This window comes from Lissotriton vulgaris, chromosome 2_1, assembly GCF_964263255.1.
Source record: "Lissotriton vulgaris chromosome 2_1, aLisVul1.2, whole genome shotgun sequence".
NCBI lineage: Eukaryota > Metazoa > Chordata > Amphibia > Caudata > Salamandridae > Lissotriton > Lissotriton vulgaris.
The window spans coordinates 1027753791-1027780045 of NC_141687.1; the positions used below are offsets into that span (position 1 = coordinate 1027753791).

General features: G+C 45.8%; 1 protein-coding gene across 14 annotated transcripts in view; it reads left to right on the top strand.

The window, feature by feature from the left end:
- Nucleotides 1-26255, top strand: part of BAZ2B (bromodomain adjacent to zinc finger domain 2B) — a 1380234-nt gene that overhangs the window by 717602 nt on the left and 636377 nt on the right. For 4 of the 14 annotated variants that reach the window (XM_086956655.1, XM_086956645.1, XM_086956651.1 and 1 more), the window contains 3 exons: nucleotides 8021-8086; nucleotides 8791-8835; nucleotides 10223-10288. In XM_086956655.1, the coding sequence (XP_086812781.1) occupies nucleotides 8021-8086; nucleotides 8791-8835; nucleotides 10223-10288 (177 nt within the window). Of the gene's footprint in view, nucleotides 1-8020; nucleotides 8087-8790; nucleotides 8836-9087; nucleotides 9121-10222; nucleotides 10289-26255 lie in introns of all 14 variants that reach the window. The other 10 variants (XM_086956644.1, XM_086956650.1, XM_086956657.1 and 7 more) reach the window with 5 other exon arrangements.

Genomic DNA, 26255 nt, shown 5'->3' on the forward strand with positions numbered 1-26255 from the left:
AAAACAAGGCAGTATCTGTGAGGCTTGCACAAATAACATGACTACATTTGTCCTTCACTGGGAACCACACACACACCATTGTAGCGCATGACTCTCGAATGGTAGCGTTGCAGAGCAGTCTAACTCAAGGGAGGTGGTGTAGGCTAGTAATCGCTATTTACCAGTACACAGACAATAACACTCAATAATTGATTGTCCAGTCTGTACTTTGCTTTATAAAAGGAAGGGTACATTTACTAACCACACACACTACTCAAAACTATGCACCAATTTACAAATATACATAAGCTGTTTACTTTGCGCCAAGTGGCGACGCACCCCATTATCTCAACAAGCATTTAAAATAGGTACCCCTGCCCTGGTGACACATAACCCTGACTGAGCATCTCATACTGACCGTACAGTATGCACCTCTACATCTTAGTGGCTAACAATCTGGGTTGTCCTTCACCTAACTCAGTAGCAAGAATGCATGTTTGGGCATCACTTAGAATGACAGTACTCATCATAGTTGATAACTGTTTTAATGCATTGCAATTAAAGTCTCTAAAAGGTGTCACAGTTAAAATCACAGTATTAAGCATTTACAGCCAGTCACCCTAGCAGGAATCACCAGCAACATAATCCCACTTGGCTTATTACTTCACCTTACACAGGTACTTCATAAAACACATGTGACTTTCAGTCCCTCACAAAGAAATAATATTGGTAAATGCACTTGTCGTGCAATTACACCTCTTCACCTCCAGGGGATGCCCTTCTCCAGACAGCCCCAGCTCAGCCCTCCATACCATGGTGTAGTCCCCGGAACACCTTCAGCCCCAGGATGCTTTGAATGTTGGCTGAGCCCTTGAGAGGGTATTTCCTTGGAGTCCCCAGAGACTTAAAGGGGGGGGGAGGGACTTTCCCCTTTGTGTTGGGAGAGACTGCGTTGCTCCTGCAGCTCCCCCTGACTGGCGGGGACCCCCTCCTCCTGGGGTCACCACACGCTGAAAAACAGGCCTTTTCCTGTAGGCCTGATCAGGCTCTGCAAAGCATTAAGGGGGGGCGCTCTTCCCCCATCTATTGCGTTTTTGATGAGCGTCTGCTCCCTGGAGAGTCGCGAGGCCCTGCACTGCATCAGCCCATCGGTGGGGTTCTGCGTGGGGCCTGCCCAGGTGAGCTTGGTGAGTCTAGGGAGCCCTCCCCTGGCGGCTCTTCTCCTCTTTTCGGGGGCTTGTCCCACCTGGGCACCCTGCCTTTCTTCCTCGTTAGAGAGCTGCTCGGGTAGCCCACCCCTGCTGGCTCCCGCCGGCTCTCCGACTGGCCAGCACCCTCCTGTGCTGCCGCGGGAGCCGGCCTCTCTGGTCTGGTCTGCCCGCTCCTGCGGGCAGACATGGAGACTCCTGCCGGTCCGGCCGGACCTCGGGGAGTGCAACAGCACACCCCCGCCTTCCTCCAGCCACGGGGGAGTGCAGCCGCACTCCCCTACCTGCGCCGGGCACACTGGGGCCCGGAGTTGGGATCCTTGGCCTCTCCCCCTTGAAGGTCTTCACAGGAGCTCAATGGCGCGCTTCGGCGTCTGTCTTCGGTGCTCTGACTTGGGGTCCTGGGCCCCATGGCAGTCTTCACGTGGAGCACAACGGCACTCCCCGGCTTGTCTTCGGAGCGACGGGCCTGGAGTTGAAATCCAGGGCCCCTGGGAATTTGTCGCGGGGAGCGAAACAGCACTCCCCGGCTTCTTTTGTCCTAGAGGGGGCCGCAACGGCGCTCCCCTCCCTCCGCTCTCATCAAGGGCCAGGGTGGGCTCCTGGCACCCCATTCGGGCAGTTTCACAGGGAGCGCAATGGCGCCCCGACTTAACTTATTGTGGGGGCAACACCTGGGGCCTGACCCACACAAGGGGCACATCTTGGACCGGCGGCGGAGCCCCACGCGCTTCTTTATTGGTCCTTGCTGAGGTCAAAGGTCACCTACCTTCCGGAGTGACGTATCCTGGCCTCAGGCAGCCGATCTGCTCCATTTAGCCTCTTCTGGCTCCTGATGGCGCCCCCCAGCCACTGGGAGCACTTTGTTTCGCCCTTCTGTTCTCGGTGAGGGTGAATTTATCAGGGCAGGTCTTCACTGGCTCTCTGCGCCAGCCTTTTGCCTGGCTCTCTTCCTGAGCCTCTCTTCTCCTTGCGCAGAGGCCCAGGCTTCTGCTCACTGTTCCCCCCCTTGTGGTGCAAGTCAGGGTCCTGGGTCAGTCTAGAGGTTCTTCCGTCAAGTTGCTCATGGCGCAAGGCTCCAGCTCCAGTATTCCTCAGCAGACCACACCCCAGAGAGAGCTCCTCTTCCTGTGCAAGCTCTTTTAAAAGAATTTGGAGGGGGCTGGCAGGAAGTCTCTGCTTGCACCATCAAACAGCGACACCTCACTTCTCTGCCCCTGTTTCCTCCTTCCTGCCCAGGCCTCTGGGTTAGTTCAAAATGGTGTCGTCCAGGGGTCTCATGCCTCATGGTCTCTGAAAGCCCCTTCCCCCCTTCTCTCCAGAGCAGATTGGTGCCTGGAACCAGGTAACAGCTGCTGATGGATTAACCTGTAGATCCACCCCCTCTTCTCTCCCTTTTGTAGAGAAGACATGTGCCCTTGGAATGCTTGTCGTGAAGGGCTAGGCCTCTGATGCTGCAGCTTGGGGAGGAAGTTCATTACTCTAGTCTCCTGGCAGGGTCTGCCCCAGCCAGGCTCTGGTTATGAGCTGAGTCAGAGGAATATGACATTTCTGGATGACCCATAAGCAGTACATCTATGGTTTTGAATTCAGCAGAATACTTCTTCTCACCTATGTTACAGTGGACTTTAGTGCATGAGTTTGTAGGCCCTAGGGAAGTGAAACTATCCCATGTGATCCCCATCCTCATAGGAGAATAATGAAGTAGTCCTTCAGTGAAAACAGTAAAGCACACTAACTTTCCCTTACATGTTTCGTCCCATAGTATAAAGCCTATTCCATGACACCATCCATGACACCACCCAGCTCTGCATAATTCCTGCCACATCATTCAATCTGTAATTTCTCCTGGGCTGCGCACGCCAGCAATCTCCCCTACCCGTGTGCACATGCATGTACACACGTGTCTGCATGTAAGCAGCCCGGTGCCCCTTACTCCGGCTGCAGTGCAGCGGCCTACTCTCACCAGGGGCACACAGGTAAAATCCACATGCAGTCCCTTTCATCATGAGTTCACTGTGCGTGAGTCCCAATTTATGAGGCTCTCCCACAGTAAAAGCTCAAAAATTAGGTGTTCAAAAAGCGAACAATCCCGGCGGCTTAGATGGTCAGAACCACCTTCTAACAAATATAATAGGGAAGCAAAAGAAAATATCTGTAATAAATACGTGGATAAGAAAAGCATGAATAGGAGAAGATATGGCCTAACGTCTGCGTGGTCGACCTCGAAGCTGGTGAACCGGGTTCGAATCTCGACAGGGACACTATGCTCAACTTCCTGTGACTCAGGTGCTTAACAAAAATGAATGTGTCCATCTGTAACGCAACTTGTGCTCATATAAAGTCCTCTGATACCTTCGGGTCTAGTTCGTGCTATATAAAACTCTTCTCCCCCCGCCCCCTCCCCCCCTACCCCCTCCCCTGCCCAAAAGACGACAAACACCACGAAACGTTGTTTAAAGGATCCATAAAAACATTAAGTAAATCTAAACAATAAAGAAGGTGTTAAGGGTTATATGTAACATATATATATATATAATTTGAAATTCTAAAAAAAAAAATGTGAATGAGATGTGCGTGTATGTTCAACAGGAAAGATGCCAAAGCACAAGAGTTATTTATGGACAGACGTACTGGTTAATAATCTGACGTGTTTCGGCTTGGTTGGCCCTAAGCATAGACACTCACAGCTGTTGCTTGTGGACTCAAGCTGTTCGTAGTCCTCTATGTCCCATAATGCACGAAAAGGTAAGTACCAGAATACGAGCAAAGTGCATTGAATACTGTTTAAAATAGTGCAATAATTCTCAAAATGCTGCTGTTAGTGTGACTGCAATTTTTTTATTTCCTTTCAAGTCTGCAAGAGGTGGTCGTAATACCCTTCTTGCCTCCTGTGCTCTAGATCCTTCCATCTAGTGACTTCAAGGTTCAATCCTTGGGTGAGAGCGGGTTATGCTCCCCGATTAAATGCACACAAATGCCTCCGACCTTGCAGGACATCTTTGGCTAACCACAGGAATGGAGCATTGATTAATTTCTTTCAAGATATATATCAACAATCCTGTGTACTGATAATAAATCTACCTCACGTAATTCAAAGAACCAGTATTTGAATATTTTCCTTGGGGTGCCTCCTTCTGTTTCTTTGTACCAGATGATTTACACACAATAGTGGTCTTTCAATTACTCTTTACCAGCAAGGATTAACCGTATAGTGGTTGTTACCAACTAAGCTTAGATGCAAATATCCTCGCTTAGTGGCCATTAGGCTCATCCTCTGATCTTCAGTACGGTTTATCAAGACCAGGCATGCTTTATACTGGGAGGCGTATATATCATGTCAAGTGCCAGGTTGCTTCTCTTGCTGAGGGCACAAGAAGAGTGTCTGAGCCAATGGCATCCTTGTTACATAGAAGTCAATTGGCACCATTGACTTTCTGTGATCCTAACCTTGCATTCATACAGTTTGTGCTGTGAATCAAATTTTATAGGGGTTGAATGTACCAGAAAAAAAGCGAACTTGTTTTCAGAGTGAAAACGATACATACTAGTACCTGGCATGACCTCATTTTTTGTCACTGTTACGTGTCTTCCAGAGTAGCTGGCAGAGATTATGATCATTAGATTTACAGACCACTGATTAATGCCCTGTGGCACTCTGTATGGTGTTTTGCAAGACACAGAAGATGTACTGCTGTATACAACCGATCCAGTCTTAACTACCTGATGCCTGCTGAGTGTTTGGCGCGTGGGTACAAGTGAATAATAAAATAACTGACACCCATCTCTGTTAGTGGGAGATACTGGTCTCCGTAAATTCTAACATTACATTCAATTAGCTCCACTGCACATACTTTCCTGCCTGATCACACAGTTACAAAGCCACTTATATTGTTCAACTCTTTAATCTTTCCCAACTATATCCATTTACTGTTATTACCTCCACTCTTAACTTTATTGCGTGGTCTATGTGACATGCATGACAAAGTGTGTTTGACCAGCACTGACAGATTGCAAGGCAGCACATGCGGTGGTCCTTCAGCTACTACTGTAGCTACTTCAGTAACCAGTTAAATGCACTTTCCAATTGCAACCTCCCTGGATTGTATTTCAGAACTATTTCTAAGTGGTACTTAGGTAAATCTTTTTCTCTAACTAGTGTTTAGTTACATAACCCAGGTGAATGTTGTTAACAGTTGTCTGTCTGCCACAAACAGCAGGTGGTTAATGTGTAGGTCTATGTCCACAATTAGGCAGATAGAAAGGTCACTTGCCCATCCAAACCATCCTAGAGAGAAGCATTAAGACACCGGAAGAGATGAGAAAAGAAAGAGGCGTAGTTAGATAAAAACTTTGAAATATTCAGCATTACATCAATTTCTGGTATGTAAAGCTAAAGGTGTCCTACGGATGCATCTAGAGAGGTCAAAAGAAGGGTTAAAAACAAGTCTTCTACACTTACAATTTAACAGTGTGCCGATAATGTTACCTTACCCCTTCCCAGTACTGAAAACGTATCACCTGTGCAAGACATCCAGCCCCACTACACCGCCTTCACTGATGTTTTCCCCCCATTGGAGATTGGAGGTGCTAGCAGTAAGGATGAAAGCCCAAATAAAAGAGATATCTAGATTACAAGACGATCTACAAGTGGCAAGCAAGTTGAAATATCTTTGTACCTTATGAAGTTCAGAAGACAGTTGAGCAAGTGTTGCTCATCATAGACAATCCTTACTCCGACCGGATCACAGAGAAATCCATAACTGACAGTGCTCTGTTGTTGTACATTGACCCACTGCTATAATACAGAAAGTACAGAGGGCTGTAAATAAATTTGTCAAATGAGAACAAAGAAATATTTATAAAATATATACCCAGATGGTATAATCATGTTTTTCCAGGTGTAGGAGTTCCTAGTGATGGGATAGGTATGGGTCTAACACAGTAGGGCAAATGTGTGAATGTGACAACAGGGGTGGGGGAATAAAAAATAAAACTTACCTGTTGGTCGCCAGCCACCGCCTCTCCTGAACCTTGAAGCACACAGGCTACCAGACTCCCCTAGCCAATCACACCACCGTGTTACAGCAGCGTTGTGATTGGTCTGAACGCTGTGGTTCAGCGGTCAAAGAGGGACATGGGCGACTGTGCATGTTATTCACCCAGGCTGTGCGTTACAGCTGGTGGAGAGCATGCAAAGTACGCATGACGGTTTGGGTGGCCCAAGAAGGCTGGCCAAACCGCCAAGCCCTTAAAGTGCAGCAACCACTCCTCCTCCCTCTGGGTCACGGGAGCCCAGCCCTACCCTAACCTGGCTGCAGTGCAACTGCAAGCGCAATGCTAATAAAATAAACATTGTTATTGTCATTTAAGTATTTCTTCTGCACTGCTCTTAAAGAAGTGGTGCGATACTCCTCCGCCTTAGTGGAGGAGCTGCTGCTGGCAAAGTGAGCAGATATCTGGCACAAGTTGTGGGATTGTAGGGTGGTTGCATTCTGCTGGAGAGAAGCCTTTCTTCTTTGGGTTGGCAGCTAAACGAAAGGTTGACAATGTGATTCCATCCTATGGAAAATAACTAGATCCCACTTTTTTTGTTATTCGGGTTACTTTTATCTGTTGCCAGGGCAAAAATTATTTGTGCCTCCTACTCACTGGGTCTAACAGTAATGAGAACGTGGGTGAAAATATCAAAACGGGGCTTGCGAATGCGAACATGAAAATGGTGTTTCAGATCGGTTTTTTTGTAAAGATTGGCAAATGTAGATATTGGTGCCATTGTTGGATGACTGCACCGTCTCTTCTGACTTAGCCCTGAATGGAGTAGTTAGCACAATCCAAATACCTCTCTTGGTTTGCATTTCTGGCACTTAGAGCATTTCACTGCATACTTGCTCTGCATAGAATGGGCCCCACAGTGCAGAAAGGTTTCAGTCCTTCCGCATGCTGATCTGTTGCATACTTGTGTCAATCATCAGCGCAGTATATTACGGAAGTTGTTTTAGGTTTGCTAATAGCATCTAAATAAAAAAGTACAAAAGGATATTTTTAGTACCTTTTAACGGTTGTTTCATCACACCTTTGTTTCACCTTCAAAATCTCTGTGATAGACTTAATTGTTATAGCAAGTAGCAGCAAGGACTGCTGCCACCCCAGCTTAGTCCTTATTTCTAATGGACTTTTGAGCTATAGATAATCCATTGTGAATATATGAGATGCATACATTCCAAGCTTACATCTTGTGTAGCACCTGAAATGTAAACGGCCAAAAGCCTCAAACCTTTAAGTATCTAGTGATGCTATTGTCACTCCTGATGTTTAGTATGCTGCAATGCTGGCTACAAAATAACTTGTTGTCTTTAGCTTTGCCGAAGGACTGTATAATCTGCAACCTAGTGAATTTTACTGACCTTTATTCACTACAGTGATCAGAGATGGTAAAAGTCCATTTGTCTTATGATTCCATATATGCTTTAAGCATTCTGTGTGAGAACCTTTCGTAATAAATTGACCTGCACTGCTTTCTATCCTGACACTGTCAATGTACTATTTATTCTTTGTAAGTTTATAACTATTATTTTATATAGAGATGACGTGCCTGTGAAAACAGTATGTTATTTTTTATTAAAAAAAGAAAAACATTTCAGGTTTTGATATTGTAGCACTTCATCATGCTGGGGCAAGTGAGGCAATTTTGAAAAAATCAGTTATTCCTTTCTGAAGTTCTGAATGTGTAATGTAACAATTTGGATGTGAAGTTTTCTTTCAAGTCTGAGATTGTTTTCAGGTTGTAGTTGTGCTGTTGCATGACATTGAGACCTGTTTTGCATGCACAGGCTAAACAGAAAAAGAAGGAAGAAGCGGCAAATGCCAAATTAATGGAGGCCGAGAAACGAATAAAGGTTAGTTTAGAGAAACTGAGTTTTACATCTTTCCAAATGTCCATTTTGCATGAAAATAAATTATATTTAATGGGTTTATTTGATGTGCAAGTACTACTTGTACATTGAAAAATATGTCTAGGTTATTATTGATAATCTTATGAAGTCTTGATAAATGCTGGCCAAATCACATGCATATACCAACACAATATTCCTATGTCTGTTAAAAAAGGTACTTATTTAGTTTTTTTTTTAAATATTTGATTATTCTTCTAATGTAGTGAAGAAAATGCCAAACCTAACTTTGATCTGCAAGAAAAACAATGTTTGCTAATGCAAATTTAAGTTTAAAATCCCATTTAAAAAGAGAATGATGAAGTTCACTGATTGAAAAAATGTCTGTATGTTTGACTGGAAGTGTGTGTGCAACTATGCATATATATATATATGTATGTGTGTATATATATATATATAATATATATATATATATATATATATATATATATATGATTTGTTGGCCCCGTTTAGTGTTATTGAACAGTTTACAATAAATCTGTAAAGAGGATCACATGGGCCATTTTGTACTCATCACAGAGACTGATTTCTCATCATTGCATATCGAAAAAGCAGTATTCCTTGATGCACATTATACGGTTGAATTAATTGTAGCTCATGCATAGTTTTCTTGTGTTGCTTTACACTGTCTTTCTTTCCTTGTACCATAGGAGAAGGAACTAAGAAGGCAACAGGCAATCATTTTGAAACATCAGGTATGTACATATGCTTGGCGGTCAAATCTTATTTTCTTATCAGTCTTAAAATGTTATGAAAAATAATGTAATGGTAAATACTCCAAGTTTATTTTTTATCATTAAAGTAGACCAAGTTTTTGCTTTAATTATAAATTGTATTGTCATGCTTTGGTAATTGGGTAATATTGGGGAGTGGCGGGAATTTCTTGTTGAAATGGTTTTATGACTGTGATTTCTTTTTCATAATGATGTGCCAACTCTTTCTGCCAGGAGTTGGAGAGACATAGACTAGATATGGTATGGGTATGTTTATTTTTGTTCATCTAACACCGCATCGTGATTTGGTTGTGATATGGTTGTCATAGCAATGCATAAAATGTAGCATTGGCTGCTGTCATATTACATTTTGCTGCATGGCTTCACAGCACAGTGCATTGCACACATCTGCTATCTGTCGTTACAAATGTAGCTTGTCTCAATATTTTCTCTGTAACAGCAATCCACATTTAAGGCTGTGTTGACTAAAACACCAAAACACGCATTGTTGTTTTGAAACATTCTGTTTGTCATGTTTACTAAATATACATATTGCATTGTATATTGGGTTCGATTTTGAGAAATATATTTCATATACTTGTGATCCAATGACTACTGTTTAAATATCGTTTCAGTACCTGATTTCGAATGAGGTATTTTGGGTCCCAAACTTGAATACTTCAAATGAAGTTAAAGAACTTTGTTTTGTTTGCTACCCCATGCGTCACTTAAGTACATTTAACAGTGTTGTTGATGGTGCAACTTTTGTGGCTTTATGCATTGCATCAAGGGACGGTCACAACTGGATTATAAATTCTATATTAGCTATGGTTTAATATGAACCATCATTAATTTTCACTTATCCATTTCTAAAACAACTGGCTTGGTTTTGGATTTGTAATATACTTTGCTTAGTTAGAATATATTCTATTGCCCAAATAAACAAGTAAAAAATGGAAGTACAATATATAATTCTTAAAAATGGTCAGACCAGCTTCTTAATAATCAGCGCCCTATTTAGCAGGCAGCAGGTTATAATGGGCATAAAGCTATTTACCTTTTCTGGCCAACCATTATGCTTTGTGTTCTGCCAGCTTATAAAAGAGCATCATTTTGTTATTGACCATGAGTACATTTTGTATGCTTGTTGTACACTGCCTTCATGTTCATTGCTTTACTGTTATGCTTTTGATTGTTCTTGTACATGCTTTCTAAACTTCAACTAAAACGTGTGCAAACTTGGCCATCATTGTCTTTAATATTTACTTTGCCATTGTCTGTCCATTCTAAACCTGTTGCCGTTTTAACTAAGCCTTTTTTAATTGTTACATTTTTGTTGGTCTGCTCTAATTATATGTGTTCTCAATAGGAACGAGAGAGGAGGAGGCAGCATGTGATGCTTATGAAAGCCATGGAAGCACGTAAAAAAACTGAAGTTAGTAAGCGATTTGTAAAAAAAAAAAAATGTTTTCCTTGTTTTATTCAAATGTCTATCCTGAAACTGTGCGCATCAGGGGTTCTTCCTTATATGCACTTTTTAGAAAAATTCAGAACTTTGAGTACATTCCAGCAATTAGACCATTGTTCAAATGCTTCAGATTAAGTATGCATCTAGAGCATGGGTGTCCAACGTAGGTCCAGGGGAGGAGACCCAAATGAGATTTTCAGGACATCCACACAAAATAAATGTAAACCGAATGTATTAACTTGCATAGGAATGGTTGTTCTGAAATTCTGGCATGGATCCTTTGCTCCTGGACTAAAATGCAGATCTTGGATCTATAGTCTTCGAGCTATGGTTATATTGAATAATAATAAAATAATAATGATTTCCTTAGCCTCCCTCACCAATCCCTTTTTGTCAAAGAAAAAGTGAATGGGTACCAACCAGCAAGAGGGCTTAATGAGTTGAAGATCAAACCTGATAGCAGCCTGATAGCACCAAACTCACGCATTCATCCTACTAGGATTGATAAACTAGACCTGGGGTTTTCAACCAGTGGTCCATGGATCCCTGAGGTTCCGCAATGCCTACTCAGGAGGTCCGCAACTGCTTAGAAAATTAAATATTAACAGATTACTAAGGTATACATAATGAAGTAAAGTTGAAAAATTAAAATTTCAAATATTCTATAAATGTAAAGGAATTTGGAATTGGAGGATCAAAATTACGTTTATATCCTCCGATTGATTTGTGGGAGCAGTGGAAGGTGGGTGACATCAATTGAAATTAGAAGAGTTCCAACCTTCCTGTTGAAATTACATTTTGATTTTTTCAGATTTGTTTTTGAAGTAAAGAACATATTTAGTTATTTGTGTATTTGTTTGAAGCATGGTTGTGCCTTTATTTTTGTGTATTTATTTACGTTTCAAATCCACAAAATTGCTCAGGCTAGTGCCCCCAGTAATGACTCAGTGGGGGTCCCTGGATTTCCATATTGATTCAGCAGGGGCCACCGGACTCCAGTAATTATTGAGTGGGAGTCCACAGAATTCAAAATGTTAAGAACCACTGAACTAGACTATTGAATTGGATTGCTTTAACACCAGATACTGTTGCAAAGCTACTATGCTGCAGCTAATGTAAACAGTTTTTCTTCCAATGATCCCAGTAAGGATTTCCTTGCTCTCCCCCACCCATCCCTTATGACAGAAAAAAGTGAATGGGTGCCAGTAAGAGGGCTAAATGAGCTAAGATATTGCTGCACGCATCTGTTGACCTGAATGTCACAAGATCAATCCCGATAGCAGTCTGATGGCGCCAAACTCAGCCATTCATCCTATCAATTTTTTTTTTTAGACTATTGAATTGGATTGCTTTAATTCCACATATTTAGTGTTGCAAAGTTACTGTACTGCAGTTAAATAATAATACTTGTACCTTTAGATTCCTTACCTTTTGATTATCCCAAGGCACAGAGTAGATCCAGAAATTTTCTTAATTGTTGTTCCATGCAGTAAACGGTACTAGCTACATTTTTCTGCAGTGGAAACCATGTAATTGTACCATTACAGTAGCATTAACCTCCCATACAATGTCCTGACTCCAGGTCACTTTTTTCTGCACGTTTGACACAGATCCGAAACTTGGTCAGACAGAAATAATAGTCATGAAGGTTCGAGGCATGTGGGCTGCTGAATTCATATCTGTGCATAGATCGCCGCCTAGTGTTGGGTCCGGATGATTGCACATTGTTGTCCTGGAAGAGTCTTCGAAGTATCACGAGATAGGTGGCTCCTCCCCTGGACTACAGTGCGCATGGGCATCGCCTCCATCCCCAGATTGTTTTTTTCCGCCATTGGGTTCGGATGTGTTTCGGTTCCCTCTGTCGGAATCGATAGTTGTTTAACTTTCCTTACTTGAGACCAAAAGGTCTTTAGGACTCGCGTCGGTACTGTTTATCGTTCGGGTTGGTTTATTCATCGGCTCCGAACTCTTGCTGCCCTTCCGCGTGCTGTCGGCGCGGACGGGCCTACACGACGCTCCAGACTACTTCAACATGGAACGAACTCCGTTTAAGAGGTGCCCAGTGTGTGCCTCAAAGTATTCGCACCTCGACGTACACCCAGTGTGCAATAGATGCTTGTCGCCGGACCACGACGAGGCCAGGTGTATGGCCTGCTCCAAGTTCCGGTCGAAGAAGACTCTCAAGCTACGTCGGGCCGCAAGACTGCAGGCCCAGTTATCGGCACCCCCACCGGCAAACATCTTTGAAGAAGATGTTAAAGACGACACCATCCTGAATGTTTCGGACTCTAACCCGGCGTCGGAGGAAGAAGACTACGACGCGGGAGACAAAGAGTTCGAGGAAGTCGTCGAGGAGGTAGGGGACGACGACGGGGCCATTGCCACCGTAGAGGATAGCTCGGAAGAGGAGCATCCTCATACTGACTCCGGGGCCGAACCCCAGCATAAGGCCCAGGTCGAGGGATCGCCTTCGGGCCTTACCCAAGACCTCAATACTCGTCCCACGGCCCCGCCTCCGGGCCCGGCCACGGACATTGGTGATGCGCCACTCCCGGTACAGAAACCGAAAGTGAAGCCATCGGGGTCCACACCATCTGTATCGAAACCGAAAGTGCAAGTCGCACTGGTGGGATCAAAGGCTCCAGAGGCCTCGGCGCCGAAGAAATCCAAGATGGCCGCCGAGCTGAAAAGCCATGCAAAAATGGCCGAGCCGAAGACCCCCGTGTCGAAGTCGAAGGCGAAAACGCCCGACGCGGCTGCGTCGGCGCCGAAGCTGGTCGACGCTCTGAAGAGCCGCGTCGACGCCAAGAAGGCCGATGACCCTAAGAAAGCCTCGAAGAAGCGTCAGGACGACCCCAAGTCTCTGGCTGCACCGATCCCGGTCGACAAGGCAAAGGGAGGTGCTGTGTCGGCTCCGAAGACTGCGCCTGCGGTCGCTGACCCGAATCCGGACTCGGAGGACTCGCTCGAACCGGTCCAGCCCTCCCCCTCATTTACCAAGAAGGTCACGGAGTCCCTTCAGCGTATTCGGAAGGAGGCAGTGGCTCTCGAGCCGAAGGATGTGACGCCAAAGCCTCCACAGACACCGGCGAAGGCGCAAACGCCGATTCACTTCACGCTGCCGCCAAAGACGGCGCCGAAGGCTTTCGCTCCGAAGCATGGGGCCGGGGTGCCCTTGAAGCTGGTGTCGACGCCGAAAGCATCCCTGGTAGTGCCGAAGCCACGGCACCAGCCACTAGCGGACGAGGAGCGTCGAGAGGTTGTCATCGACGCCAACACAGGCAAGCTCTCTCTCCTTAAAAGGAAGATCACCCCGGAGCCTGTGTTGGAGCATTTTCATATTCCCCTTAAAAAGAAGTTGGACTCTGCGGGTACATCTGCCCCTATGGAGCCTGCATCTCCACAAGGTCTGGAGCTCTCACCCATTCACTCTAACGCTGGGGAGGGTGACGGGGACGAGGAGGAGGAGTACAATTACCCAGCGTACTCGGATCCAGAGGATGTCAATGAGCCATGGTCTGCTGGAGGCGACCCTGAGGACCCTCAGTCAGGACATGAGCCACAGCTTTTTGCTGCGAAAACTTCCCCCACAGAGGACTCTGCAGCCTTCAACGCTCTAATTGAAAGAGCTGCGGCCAATCATGATGTCGACCTCCATGCGGACCCAGTGGATGTCGATTTTCTTTTTGACACTTTCTCAGTGGCTGAAAAGACTGTCAAGACATTGCCAATGCTCAAAGGAGTGCTAAAGCATGCGCCTGAGGTTTTCAGGGAGCCCACCCGGGCAAGAGTCATTAATCCTCGTATTGACAAAAAATACAAGGCAGCGCCCACTGATCCAACGTACATCAAGGGACAGTTGCCACTGGACTCTCTGGTTGTCTCCAACGCACATAAGCGGGCAAACTCACAGACCACGGGTGATGCTCCTCCCCCAGACAAAGAATCGAAGGTCTTTGAAGCTTCAGGGAAACGTATTGCTGCGCAGGCAGCTAATATATGGCGCATTTCAAACACGCAAGCACTACTTGCACGCTACGATAGGGCACACTATGACACCCTAGAAACCCTTCTACAGCACTTACCTGATCAGTACAAGGAGGGAGCTAAAATATGTTAATTCAGGAGGGGAAGCTTATCACCAACGCTTCAATTAAGTGCGCACTGGACGTGGCTGATACCGCCTCCAGAGCTATAAACACTAGCGTGCTACTGCGTAGGCATGCATGGCTTAGAATATCAGGCTTTAAACCAGACATTCAGACTACCATCTTAAACCAAACAGTTAATCCAGACCACCTGTTTGGGCCAGAAGTGGATGCAACCCTTGAAAAAATGAAAAAGGGCACTGACACTGCTAAATCTATGGGTGCCTTACAGTCCCAGCAGTTTCGGGGTGGTTCCTTTCGCCGCTCCAATAACAGAGGCACCTCAAGGGGTCAAGCGTCACAATCCACGCAATACTATAAAAGCAACACCCAATCCTCATACACCAACAAGGGTAGAGGTGGTTACCGGGGCAACAACGTCAAAGGCAGAGGACGTGGAAATAACAGCTCCAGGTCCTCCACCGCCAGCAAACAGTGACGCCTTGTCACTGCCCCCCGACCACACAACACCAGTCGGGGGGAGACTCCAGCAGTTCCTGCCCGCGTGGAAATCCATCACCACGGACAGGTGGGTCAAATCTCTTATCCAATACGGTTATTGTCTGGAACTCACTTCCACTCCACCGAACATACCTCCAAGACAACGTCCTATGTCCGGCGAGCACTTGCACTTGTTGCAGCAAGAAGTCCAAGTCATGCTGCAAAAAGGGGCAATAGAGCTCGTTCCACTGCAGGAAAGGGGAACAGGGGTTTACTCTCTGTACTTTCTAATCCCCAAAAAGGACGGATCCCTCAGGCCCATCCTGGACCTCAGGCCCCTCAACTGGTACATTCTGTCAGAACATTTCCATATGCTCATGTTGCAGCAGGTTCTCCCGCTGCTTCAGCAAGGGGACTTCTTAGCTACTCTGGATCTCAAGGATGCATACTTTCACATTCCCCTGCATCCTTCACACAGGAAGTACCTAAGGTTCACCATTCAAGACCAGCACTACCAGTTCAGGGTTCTGCCTTTTGGGGTCACCACAGCGCCCAGGGTCTTTACGAAGTGCCTGGCAACCATGGCGGCGCATCTAAGACGTCAAAACATCCACGTCTATCCCTATCTGGACGACTGGCTCATTCAGGCAAAGTCGGAACAACAGTGCGCCAACCACGTGTCCCGCACCATTCATCTCCTGCACGATCTGGGATTCTCACTGAATTACCCAAAATCCCATCTCCAGCCCGCCCACATACGGCAGTATCTGGGCGCGACAATAAACACTCTGGCGGCCAGTGAGAGTCGCCAGTATTCAGACGCTGATCCAGAGATTCAGACCTCAGCACTCGCTTCCAGCGAAAGTGTTCATGCAGTTGATAGGCATGATGGCCTCCTGCATCTCCATTGTCCCGCACGCGAGGTTACATATGCGTCTGCTTCAGGAGTGCCTAGCACGTCAGTGGACTCAGGCTCACGGGCAACTAACAGACCTAGTGTTGGTGAGCGGTCGGGCGTAAAGTTTTGTGGTGGAATCCACAAAACCTTTGCAAGGGCCGACCGTTCCAAGAGCCTGTGCCACAGATTATCCTGACAACGGACGCTTCTCTCCAGGGATGGGGAGCGCATGTACTCCACTACACAGTGCAGGGACTATGGACGCTACAGCAAAGGAAGATGCACATCAATGTATTGGAACTGATGGCAATCTTCATGGCCTTAAAGGCATTCAAAGTACATCTGTACAACAAGGTCGTGTTGATCCGGACGGACAACATGACGGCCATGTACTACATTCAGAAACAGGGGGGCACACACTCTCCACAGCTGTCTCATCTGGCTCAGAGCATGTGGAAGTGGGCCATTCAGAGTAACATTTTCCTGATGGCAGAACATCTCCCAGGCAAAGACAATCAGATGGCGGACCTGCTCAGCAGGCACAGCCACCAAATGCACGAGTGGGAGATACATCCATCAGTACTCCAACCGTACTTCCAAAGGTGGGGTCATCCAGAGATAGACCTGTTCGCCACAAGGGAGAACGCAAAATCCCAAAGCTTCGCCGCCAGGTTCCCACACCCGCAATCACAGGGCAATGCGATATGGATGAACTGGTCAGGCAGATTTGCGTACGCTTTTCCCCCAGCACCTCTGATACCGCTGGTGGCGCGCAAGCTCAGGCAGCACTCGATGACTCTCATCCTGGTTGCTCCAACGTGGGCTCGCCAACCATGGTACACCACGTTTCTGGAACTTTCCGTGGTACCGCATCAAAGGCTTCATCTCACACCCAGCCTTCTGACGCAGAGCCATGGCGACATTCAGCACCCAGATCCGCAACAGCTCACCTGGCGATCTGGCTCCTGAAGTCCTAGAGTTTGGCTACCTCGATCTTCCCCCGGATTGCATGGACATCATTCGGGAGGCAAGAAAGCCCACTACTAGAGCATGTTATGCGGCTAAATGGAAGCGGTTTGTCATTTATTGTGCGAACCACAACATTAACCCGCTGGATGCTTCCATTCAAAACATCATCTGTTACCTGTTCCATCTGTACCAATGCAATTTGGCGTATACTTCCATCCGCATTCACCTGTCTGCGATGGCCGCATACCTCCAGAATAGGCAACACCTTTCACTTTTCAAAGTGCCTGCTATCAAAGCATTTCTGGAAGGACTCAAAAGGGTCATTCCACCACGGACACCACCAGCTCCAGAATGGAACCTCAATGTGGTTCTTACAAGGCTGATGGGTCCTCCTTTTGAGCCACTACACTCTTGCGAGCTTCAGTTCCTGACTTGGAAAGTGGCTTTCTTAGTAGCAATTACATCGCTACGGAGGGTTAGCGAGTTGCAGTCCCTCACCATCCAAGAGCCTTTTTTCCAAGTCCATGCTAACAGGGTAGTGCTTCGCACTAACCCTAAATTTCTACCCAAGGTTGTGTCTCAATTCCACATGAACCAAACAATCGAGTTGCCGGTGTTTTTTCAAAATCCTGAGTCGCTGGCGGAGCGGATGCTCCACACCCTTGACGTTAAAAGGGCCCTAATGTATTACATTGACAGGACCAAGGATTTTAGAAAGACTAAGCAGCTTTTCGTTGCCTTTGCATCACACCACAAGGGTAACGCTATTTCCAAGGCTGGTATTGCTAGGTGGATCGTGAAATGTATTCAGATCTGTTACGCAAAGGCTAAACGCACTCTTACAATTCCACCAAGAGCCCACTCCACCAGAAAGTTGGGGGCCTCTATGGCTTTCCTTGGGAACATTCCTTTAGAGGATATATGTAGAGCAGCCACTTGGTCTACCACACATACATTTACTAAACATTACTGTGTAGACGTGCACTCTAAACAGCAGGCAGCTGTAGGCCAGGCTGTTCTCAAGACACTATTCCAAACTGCTGCAGCTGGCACGGGCGGCCGCCGATAATAGGGGGACTGCTATGTATTCTATGCACAGATATGAATTCAGCAGCCCACCGGCCTCGAACTGCAAATGCTACTTACCAGTATGCATCTGTTCTTGGCATGTAGGGCTGCTGACATTCATATCGCCCGCCCTCCTCCCCGGCGCCTGTAGCAGCTGCAGTATTCATGTATATGCTCATAGCATGGTCATCACTCACATAGTTCACTCCATCTCGGCCACAATGGCTAAAAACAATCTGGGGATGGAGGCGATGCCCATGCGCACTGTAGTCCAGGGGAGGAGCCACCTATCTCGTGATACTTCGAAGACTCTTCCAGGACAACAATGTGCAATCATCCGGACCCAACACTAGGCGGCGATCTATGCACAGATATGAATGTCAGCAGCCCTACATGCCAAGAACAGATGCATACTGGTAAGTAGCATTTGCATTAGAATCAACCCATCTGCTTGTGGGTACCCCAGAACGAACACAAACAAAAGGACCCCTCACTCCAATGTTAAAGATAAATTATAATCAAGAAAAATCAATGTTCGAGGCATATGGGCTGCAGATGGTACATTATGAATAGATCGCCATCTGGTGTTGGGCTTGGATGATTGCACTTTGTTTTTCTCTTGGAGAGTCTTTTGTATCTTGGTGACTCCTCCCTTGGTTGGTAGTGCGCATGGGCATCGGCTCCATCCTTAGATTGTTTTTTTCCGCCATCGGGTTCGGATGAGGATCGAGACGCTCCAGATCAACTTCAGAAGAAAGTGATTTATCGGCGCGTATTCCCTTTCCAATTCGACGGTATTGTTATCGAACGCGTTCATTTCCATTCCGACGCGTTGCAAATTCAAAATCGAAGAGAAAAACTTGGATCTACGTCGAAGAACAGGAGGCCTTTCTCGACGCAGTCAAGCCCGGAGTCCATGGAAAGGACTCCATTCAAAAAATGTCCAACGTGTGGTGCTAAGTTCCCACACAAGGACCTACACGAGGTGTGCAACCTCTGTCTATCGCCTGAACACGACTCCAGGGACTGCGAAGCCTGTGCAGCATTCTCCTCCAAGCTAACGATTAGAAATCGTCGAGCTCGAAGACACGAGGTTTCCAGAATGCAGGCGGAAGCGATCCCGGAGCTGTTCGGAGAAGAGAAAATCGAGGAAGAAGAGGACCAGTCGGGGTCGGAAGGGGACCAGTCGGAGGTTGAAGAACTCATCGAGCAACAAACCGTGAGTGACGACGTCCCCTTACCGAAAAACCGACCCCGTGCGGTAACGACCCCGCCCTCGGGCCCGGTCAAACCGCTGAAAAAAGTTTCCGACGCCCCGCCCTCGGGCCCGGCAACGAAACCGAAACTGAAACCGAAACACTCGGACTCCCACCATGTCGGATCCGAGAAAAGGGCGACATCGACGTCGGCACCGAGGCTACATACAAAGGAGAGCTCGGTATCGAACCATTCCATGTCGAAACATAAGTATGACTTATCGCCCAAGATACACTCGATACCCAGAAAGTCGGAATCGAGCAGACATTCGGTGTCGAAAACAACAAGATCTGACGATCGAAAACAAAAGCACCTCTCGGAACCAGGACCTTCGGTACCGATTCAGGAGCAACAGACAGATCCCAAACAAAAGATCTTGTTTATTGATCCACAAACTGGGAAAGTGGTCACGAAGAAGAGAAAGAGTGAACAGTCAGAAGATAAACCTCTTCCTTCAAAAAAGAGAACAATGGGGACGAATATAACTCCTCCTGCTTCTCCTCGTCCTAGAGTCACACCCTCTTCTCCTATTCCTCACAATAGGCCAAATATTCCTACACCTTCCACACCAAGACCAGCTACACCTCAGTCAGATGTAGACAGTGATCTAGGGGAGGGAGAACCTCAAGGGGATGACGAAACTATCCCAGATGAGGAGGACCCATGGGAAAAATACGATGTAGGGTCAGATGAGGACAACGACCCAGAGCTATATCCCTCAAAGCCTTCACCACCTGATGATAACACAGGTTTTGTGCAGCTCATTAATAGGGCAGCAAAATATCACAAACTAGATATGCATACAGAACCTCAAATAGAGGATTTCTTGTTAGAGACTCTACCTAATGCACAGAGAACATCAGGTACTCTTCCTATGTTGAAGGGTCTTCTTAGTCACACAGAGGAGATATTCGAAAACCCAGTGAGAGCCAGGGTGTTAAACCCAAGAATTGATAAAAAATACAAAGCGGCTCCAAAGGACCCAATATTTATTAGAGGGCATGTACCTCTAGACTCGCTGGTGGTCTCAAACGCTCGTAAAAGAGCAAACTCATTATCTACAGGAGAGGCTCCTCCACCAGATAAAGAGTCGAAGTTAATAGATGCATCAGGCAAAAGAGTAGCATCACAGGCAGCGAATAGCTGGCGTATAGCCAATACACAAGCACTACTCGCACGTTACGACAGGGCACATTATGATGAGTTAGAAAAACTTCTCACACATCTCCCAAAAGAACATCAGAAAAAGGCAGATCAATTAATACAGGAAGGTAAAATAATAACCAATACTTCCATTAAGTGTGCATGAGACGCAGCAGACACTGCAGCAAGATCTATTAACACCAGTGTCATGCTAAGAAGGCATGCATGGCTTAGAATCTCAGGATTCAAACAAGAAGTACAAACAGCCCTACTGAAAAAACCATTTGATCAGAAGACATTGTTTGGTTCAAGCACAGACGAGACATTAGAAAAAATGAAGAAAGATACGGAAACGGCTAAGTCAATGGGAGCATTGCAACAGCCAACACACAGAGGTTCCTTTCGTAGATCCACCTATAGAGGGGGCTCAAAGAACACAGGAACGAATCAGCAATCCACATCTTTCACACCAACATCAACCAGAGGTAATTCAAGAGGCAGTTACAGAGGTAACAACAATAAGGGTAGAGGCCGCGGAAATAATAACAACCGCAACGCCTCAACACCAAAACAGTGACTTCATAGAGCTCCCCCCAGACCACATAACACCGGTCGGGGGACGTTTATCACAGTTCCTACCTGTCTGGGAAAACATCACGTCAGACAAGTGGGTGAGACAAATTATCCAACATGGTTATTGCCTAGAACTCACAGCTACCCCACCAAACATCCCCCCCAAACAGCGTCCAATGAGTCAAGATCATCTGACATTGTTAAGAGAAGAAGTTCTAGCACTTCTACAAAAGCATGCAATAGAGAAGGTCCCAAAAGATCAACAAGGAACAGGAGTATACTCTCTATACTTCCTGATCCCCAAAAAGGACGAGTCCCTAAGACCAATATTAGACCTCAGACCTCTCAATGCTTACATAAATTCGGAGCATTTCCACATGGTCACGCTCCAACAAGTACTCCCTTTACTGAAGAAAGGGGACTTTCTTTCTACACTGGATCTAAAAGACGCTTACTTTCATATCCCAATTCACAAAGCCCACAGGAAATACCTAAGGTTTGTGTTAGAAGGACAACACTATCAGTTCAAAGTCCTTCCGTTCGGTGTCACAACAGCACCAAGAGTTTTCACAAAATGTCTAGCTGTAGTGGCAGCACACCTAAGAAGACAACAAATACATGTCTTCCCATACTTGGACGATTGGCTAATAAAGGCCAAGTCAAAGGAAGAATGTCTTCACAACACACAGAAGACAATTCAATTGCTGCACCACCTAGGGTTCACGGTGAACTACAAAAAATCACACCTGCAACCAAACCAGATTCAGCAATACCTGGGGGCTACAGTAGACACAGAAAAGGCAATAGCATACCCCAACCCAATCAGAGTACAGACAATGGTCGGGTTAATACAAAGATTTCAACCACAACACTCACTACCAGCACGAGTGTTTATGCAACTATTAGGCATGATGTCCTCCTGCATACTGCTAATACCACATGCCAGACTACAAATGCGCCCACTACAAGAGTGTCTAGCGACACAGTGGAATCAGGCTCAAGGTCAGATTACAGATCTGGTGTTGGTAAACGACCGGACGTATCGCTCTCTGAAGTGGTGGAACACAGAAAACATTTCCAAGGGACGGTCGTTCCTAGAGCCAATTCCACAAGTGATAATAACAGCGGACGCATCGCTCTCCGGATGGGGAGCGCATATGGACAGATACACAGTGCAGGGGAAGTGGAGTGCGCAGCAAAAGAAACTGCACATCAACTACCTAGAACTATTAGCAATATTTCTAGCACTAAAAGCTTTCCAAATGCAAATAACAGGCAAAGCAGTCCTGATCAGAACAGACAACATGACTGCAATGTATTATATTCAAAAACAGGGGGGGACACACTCTCTCCAACTGTCCAGACTAGCACAGGACATATGGAGATGGGCCATTCCTCAAAAGATCTACCTGTTAGCGGAACACCTACCAGGAGTTCAAAATCAAATAGCAGACATCCTAAGCAGACAGTCAGAACAAGTACACGAATGGGAGCTGCACGACCAAATACTACAGCCATTCTTCCAAAAATGGGGGCAACCAGAGATAGATCTGTTTGCCAATCATCAGAACGCAAAATGCAAAGAATTCGCATCCAGGTACCCACACCAACGGTCCCAGGGCAATGCACTGTGGATAAATTGGTCCAACAAATTTGCTTACGCGTTCCCTCCTCTATCACTAATTCCGTTACTGGTTCGGAAACTGCAGCAACACTCAATGACAATGATACTAGTGGCACCCACGTGGGCAAGACAGCCGTGGTTCACCACGCTGCTACAACTCTCACAAGTACCACATCAAAAGCTAAGGTTATTACCCATGCATCTTACACAGAACCATGGAGAAATAATGCACCCAGATCCCAAACAACTGAACCTAGCGATCTGGCTCCTGAGGTCATAGAGTTTGGGTATTTAGATTTACCACCAGAATGCATGGAAATCATTAAACAAGCAAGACGTCCTACCACCAGAGCATGCTATGCAGCAAAATGGAAGAGGTTTGCTATACACTGTAACAGTAAGCACATCAACCCTCTGGACGCATCCACTAAACAAATCATTTGCTATTTATTACACTTACAGCAATGTAACCTAGCATATACCTCTATCTATATCACAGCAGACCTCACTCTACAAAACAAATACGCAATCCACCTACAATTATAACAATAGAGGTGGATACCGCGTCAATAACAACAAAGGCAGAGGACGAGGGAATAACACCACCACATCCTCTACCAACACAAAACAGTGACTTATTAGCGCTACCCCCAGACCATACAATACCAGTCGGGGGGCGATTGCAGCAGTTCCTACCAGTCTGGCAAAACATCACTACAGACAAGTGGGTAAGGCAAATCATCCAGGATGGCTATTGCCTAGAGCTAACCTCCACACCACCCAACATACCACCAAGACACCGTCCTATGTCTGCAGAACACCTAAGCTTATTGCAGCAAGAAGTCATCAGCATGCTGCAAAAAGGGGCCATACAATTAGTACCATTAGAACATCAGGGTACAGGGGTATACTCGCTATACTTCTTCATCCCCCAAAAGGACGGGTCTCTCAGACCAATATTGGACCTCAGGCCCCTAAATCAATAAATTTTATCAGAGCATTTTCATATGCTCACTTTACAACCAGTCTTACCACTGCTGCGACAAGGAGACTTCCTCGCAACTTTGGACCTCAAAGACGCATACATCCATATACCAATACATCCTGCTCACAGGAAATATCTCAGGTTCACAATACAAAATCAACATTACCAATTCAAAGTCCTTCCATTTGGTGTAACAACAGCCCTGAGGGTGTTCACAAAATGCCTAGCAACAGTAGCTGCACATTTCAGAAGACAACATATTCACGTCTATCCGTACCTGGACGACTGGCTAATACAAGTAAAGTCGGCCCAGCAATGTGCCAGCCACATGTTCCGCACCATTCTCCTCCTGCGCAGTCTAGGCTTCACGTTGAACTACCAAAAATCTCATCTTCAGCCGTCCCATGTACAACAGTACCTGGGAGCAACAATAGATACTCTAGCAGCAAAAGCATACCCAAACACTGCAAGAATCAACAGTATGCAACTGCTTCTCCAAAAGTTCAATGCAACTCATAGGCATGATGGCTTCGTGCATCTTCATAGTCCCTCACGCAAGACTACACATGCGTCCGCTACAAGAGTGCTTAGCACAGCAGTGGAACCAGGCTCAAGGACAATTAAAAGACCTAGTGTTGGTGACCAGTCGTGCATACAACTCTCTGCATTGGTGGAATCCACAAAACCTTTGCAAGGGACGACTGTTCCAAGAGCCGGTACCACAAATAGTATTGACGACGGACACATCCCTGATAAGATGGGGAGCCCATGTCCTTCAGTACACAGTGCAGGGCCTATGGACAACACAACAAAAGAAAATGCACATCAACTTGCTAGAGCTAATGGCAATTTTTCTGGCAATAAAAGCGTTCAAAGTACATTTATGCAACAAGACTGTGTTAATCCGGACGGACAACATGACTGCAATGTACTACATACAGAAACAGGGAGGAACACACTCTTCACAGCTGTCACATCTAGCCCAAAGCATATAGAAGTGGGTCATTCAGAGAAACATTTTTCTCATGGATGAACACCTCCCAGGCATGGACAACCAAATAGCGGATCTGCTCGGCAGACACAGCCAACAGATGCACGAGTGGGAGATTCATCCCACAGTGCTACAACCATACTTCCAATAGTGGGGGCAACCAGAGATAGACCTGTTCGCCACAAGGGAAAACGCAAAATGCCAGTACTTTGCCGCCAGGTTTCCACATCCGCAGTCACAGGGCAATGCGATATGGATGAACTGGTCAGGCAACTTTGCGTACGCTTTTCCCCCAACACCGTTAATACCGCTAGTGGCACGCAAACTACGCCAGCATTCACTGACACTAATCCTGGTTGCTCCAACATGGGCGAGGCAACCATGGTACACAACTTTTCTAGAACTTTCCGTGGTGCCTCATCAAAGACTGCGGCTAACACCCACTCTTCTCACTCAGAGCCATGGAGACATTCAGCACCCAGATCCGCAACAACTGAACCTTGCAATTTGGCTCCTGAAGTCTTAGAGTTTGGGTACCTAAACATACCTCCTGACTGTATGAACATTATCAAGGAGGCAAGAAAACCTACTACCAGAGCATGCTATGCTGCAAAGTGGAAACGTTTTGTCATTTACTGTAATAACAATGACATATACCCACTAGATGTTTCAACACAAAATATCATTTGCTATCTTTTGCACCTACATCGTTGCAATCTAGATTATTCATCTATAAGAATACACTTAGCTGCCATTGCAGCTTATCTTCAAAACAGGCAGCATCTTTCGCTCTTTAGAGTGCCTGCAATTAAGGCATTCATGGAGGGACTCAAACAAATTATCCCCCTAAAACACCCACCTTCACCTGTCTGGAACCTAAACATCGTTTTAACCAGACTAATGGGATCACCATTTGAACCGTTGCATTCATGTGAATTACAATTTCTAACATGGAAGGTGGCTTTTCTTGTAGCAATTACTTCGCTTACAAGACTTAGCGAGCTGCAAGCCCTAACTATTCAAGAGCCATTCATCCAAATACATGCAAATAGGGTAGTGTTTAGAACAAACCCTAAATTTATGCCAAAAGTGGTATCCCATTTTCATATCAATCAGACAATAGAACTGCCAGTGTTTTTTCCAAATCCACAGTCAGTACCTGAAAGGGCGCTACACACACTAGATGTCAAGAGAGCTCTTCTATACTAGATTGATAGAACTAAGGTGTTGGACCTGGGGTTTCCAAGTCACATAGGGTAGCTTGGCACAAGTAGGAAGGTCAAACTCAAGGGCAAAACAATGTTAAGCTTGCGTCGCACCCTCACAGTAACACAGCATCCATCCACTCTAAAAGGACACTACACCGTGATTTTATAAAAAATAGAAAAGCTTTATATTCTCTCTTGTTGCTAGTTTTTTGTATTGTGCTCAGATGCTAAATCAGTACCACATTTACAGTGAATTCAGTGCATTTACATTTCTTGTTTCTGTAAACTTTCCTACTCCTTTTATTCTAAGTTACTTCTGCATTTCCGGTTTTACATTAATTAATTCTCCAACAAACAATTCATAGTACACTATTACTTAACTCCCTGGGAACACCCTGGCATCATAAATTGGCTCGGTACCTTAGTACACAGAGAGTGACACTTTCTCACGAACAGGTGAGTAACTACAGGGTTTCAGAGGAAAGATTAAATACTACAATCAGCTTAATTAGATCTGACTCAGATGATTGACAAAAGCAAGGCCAGAGTTTTCTTCCCCTTCCACCACTGAAAGAAAAAGGTTAAGCCACAATCTCCATCTTTATCAACCTTAAGAGGGTTCAATTAAC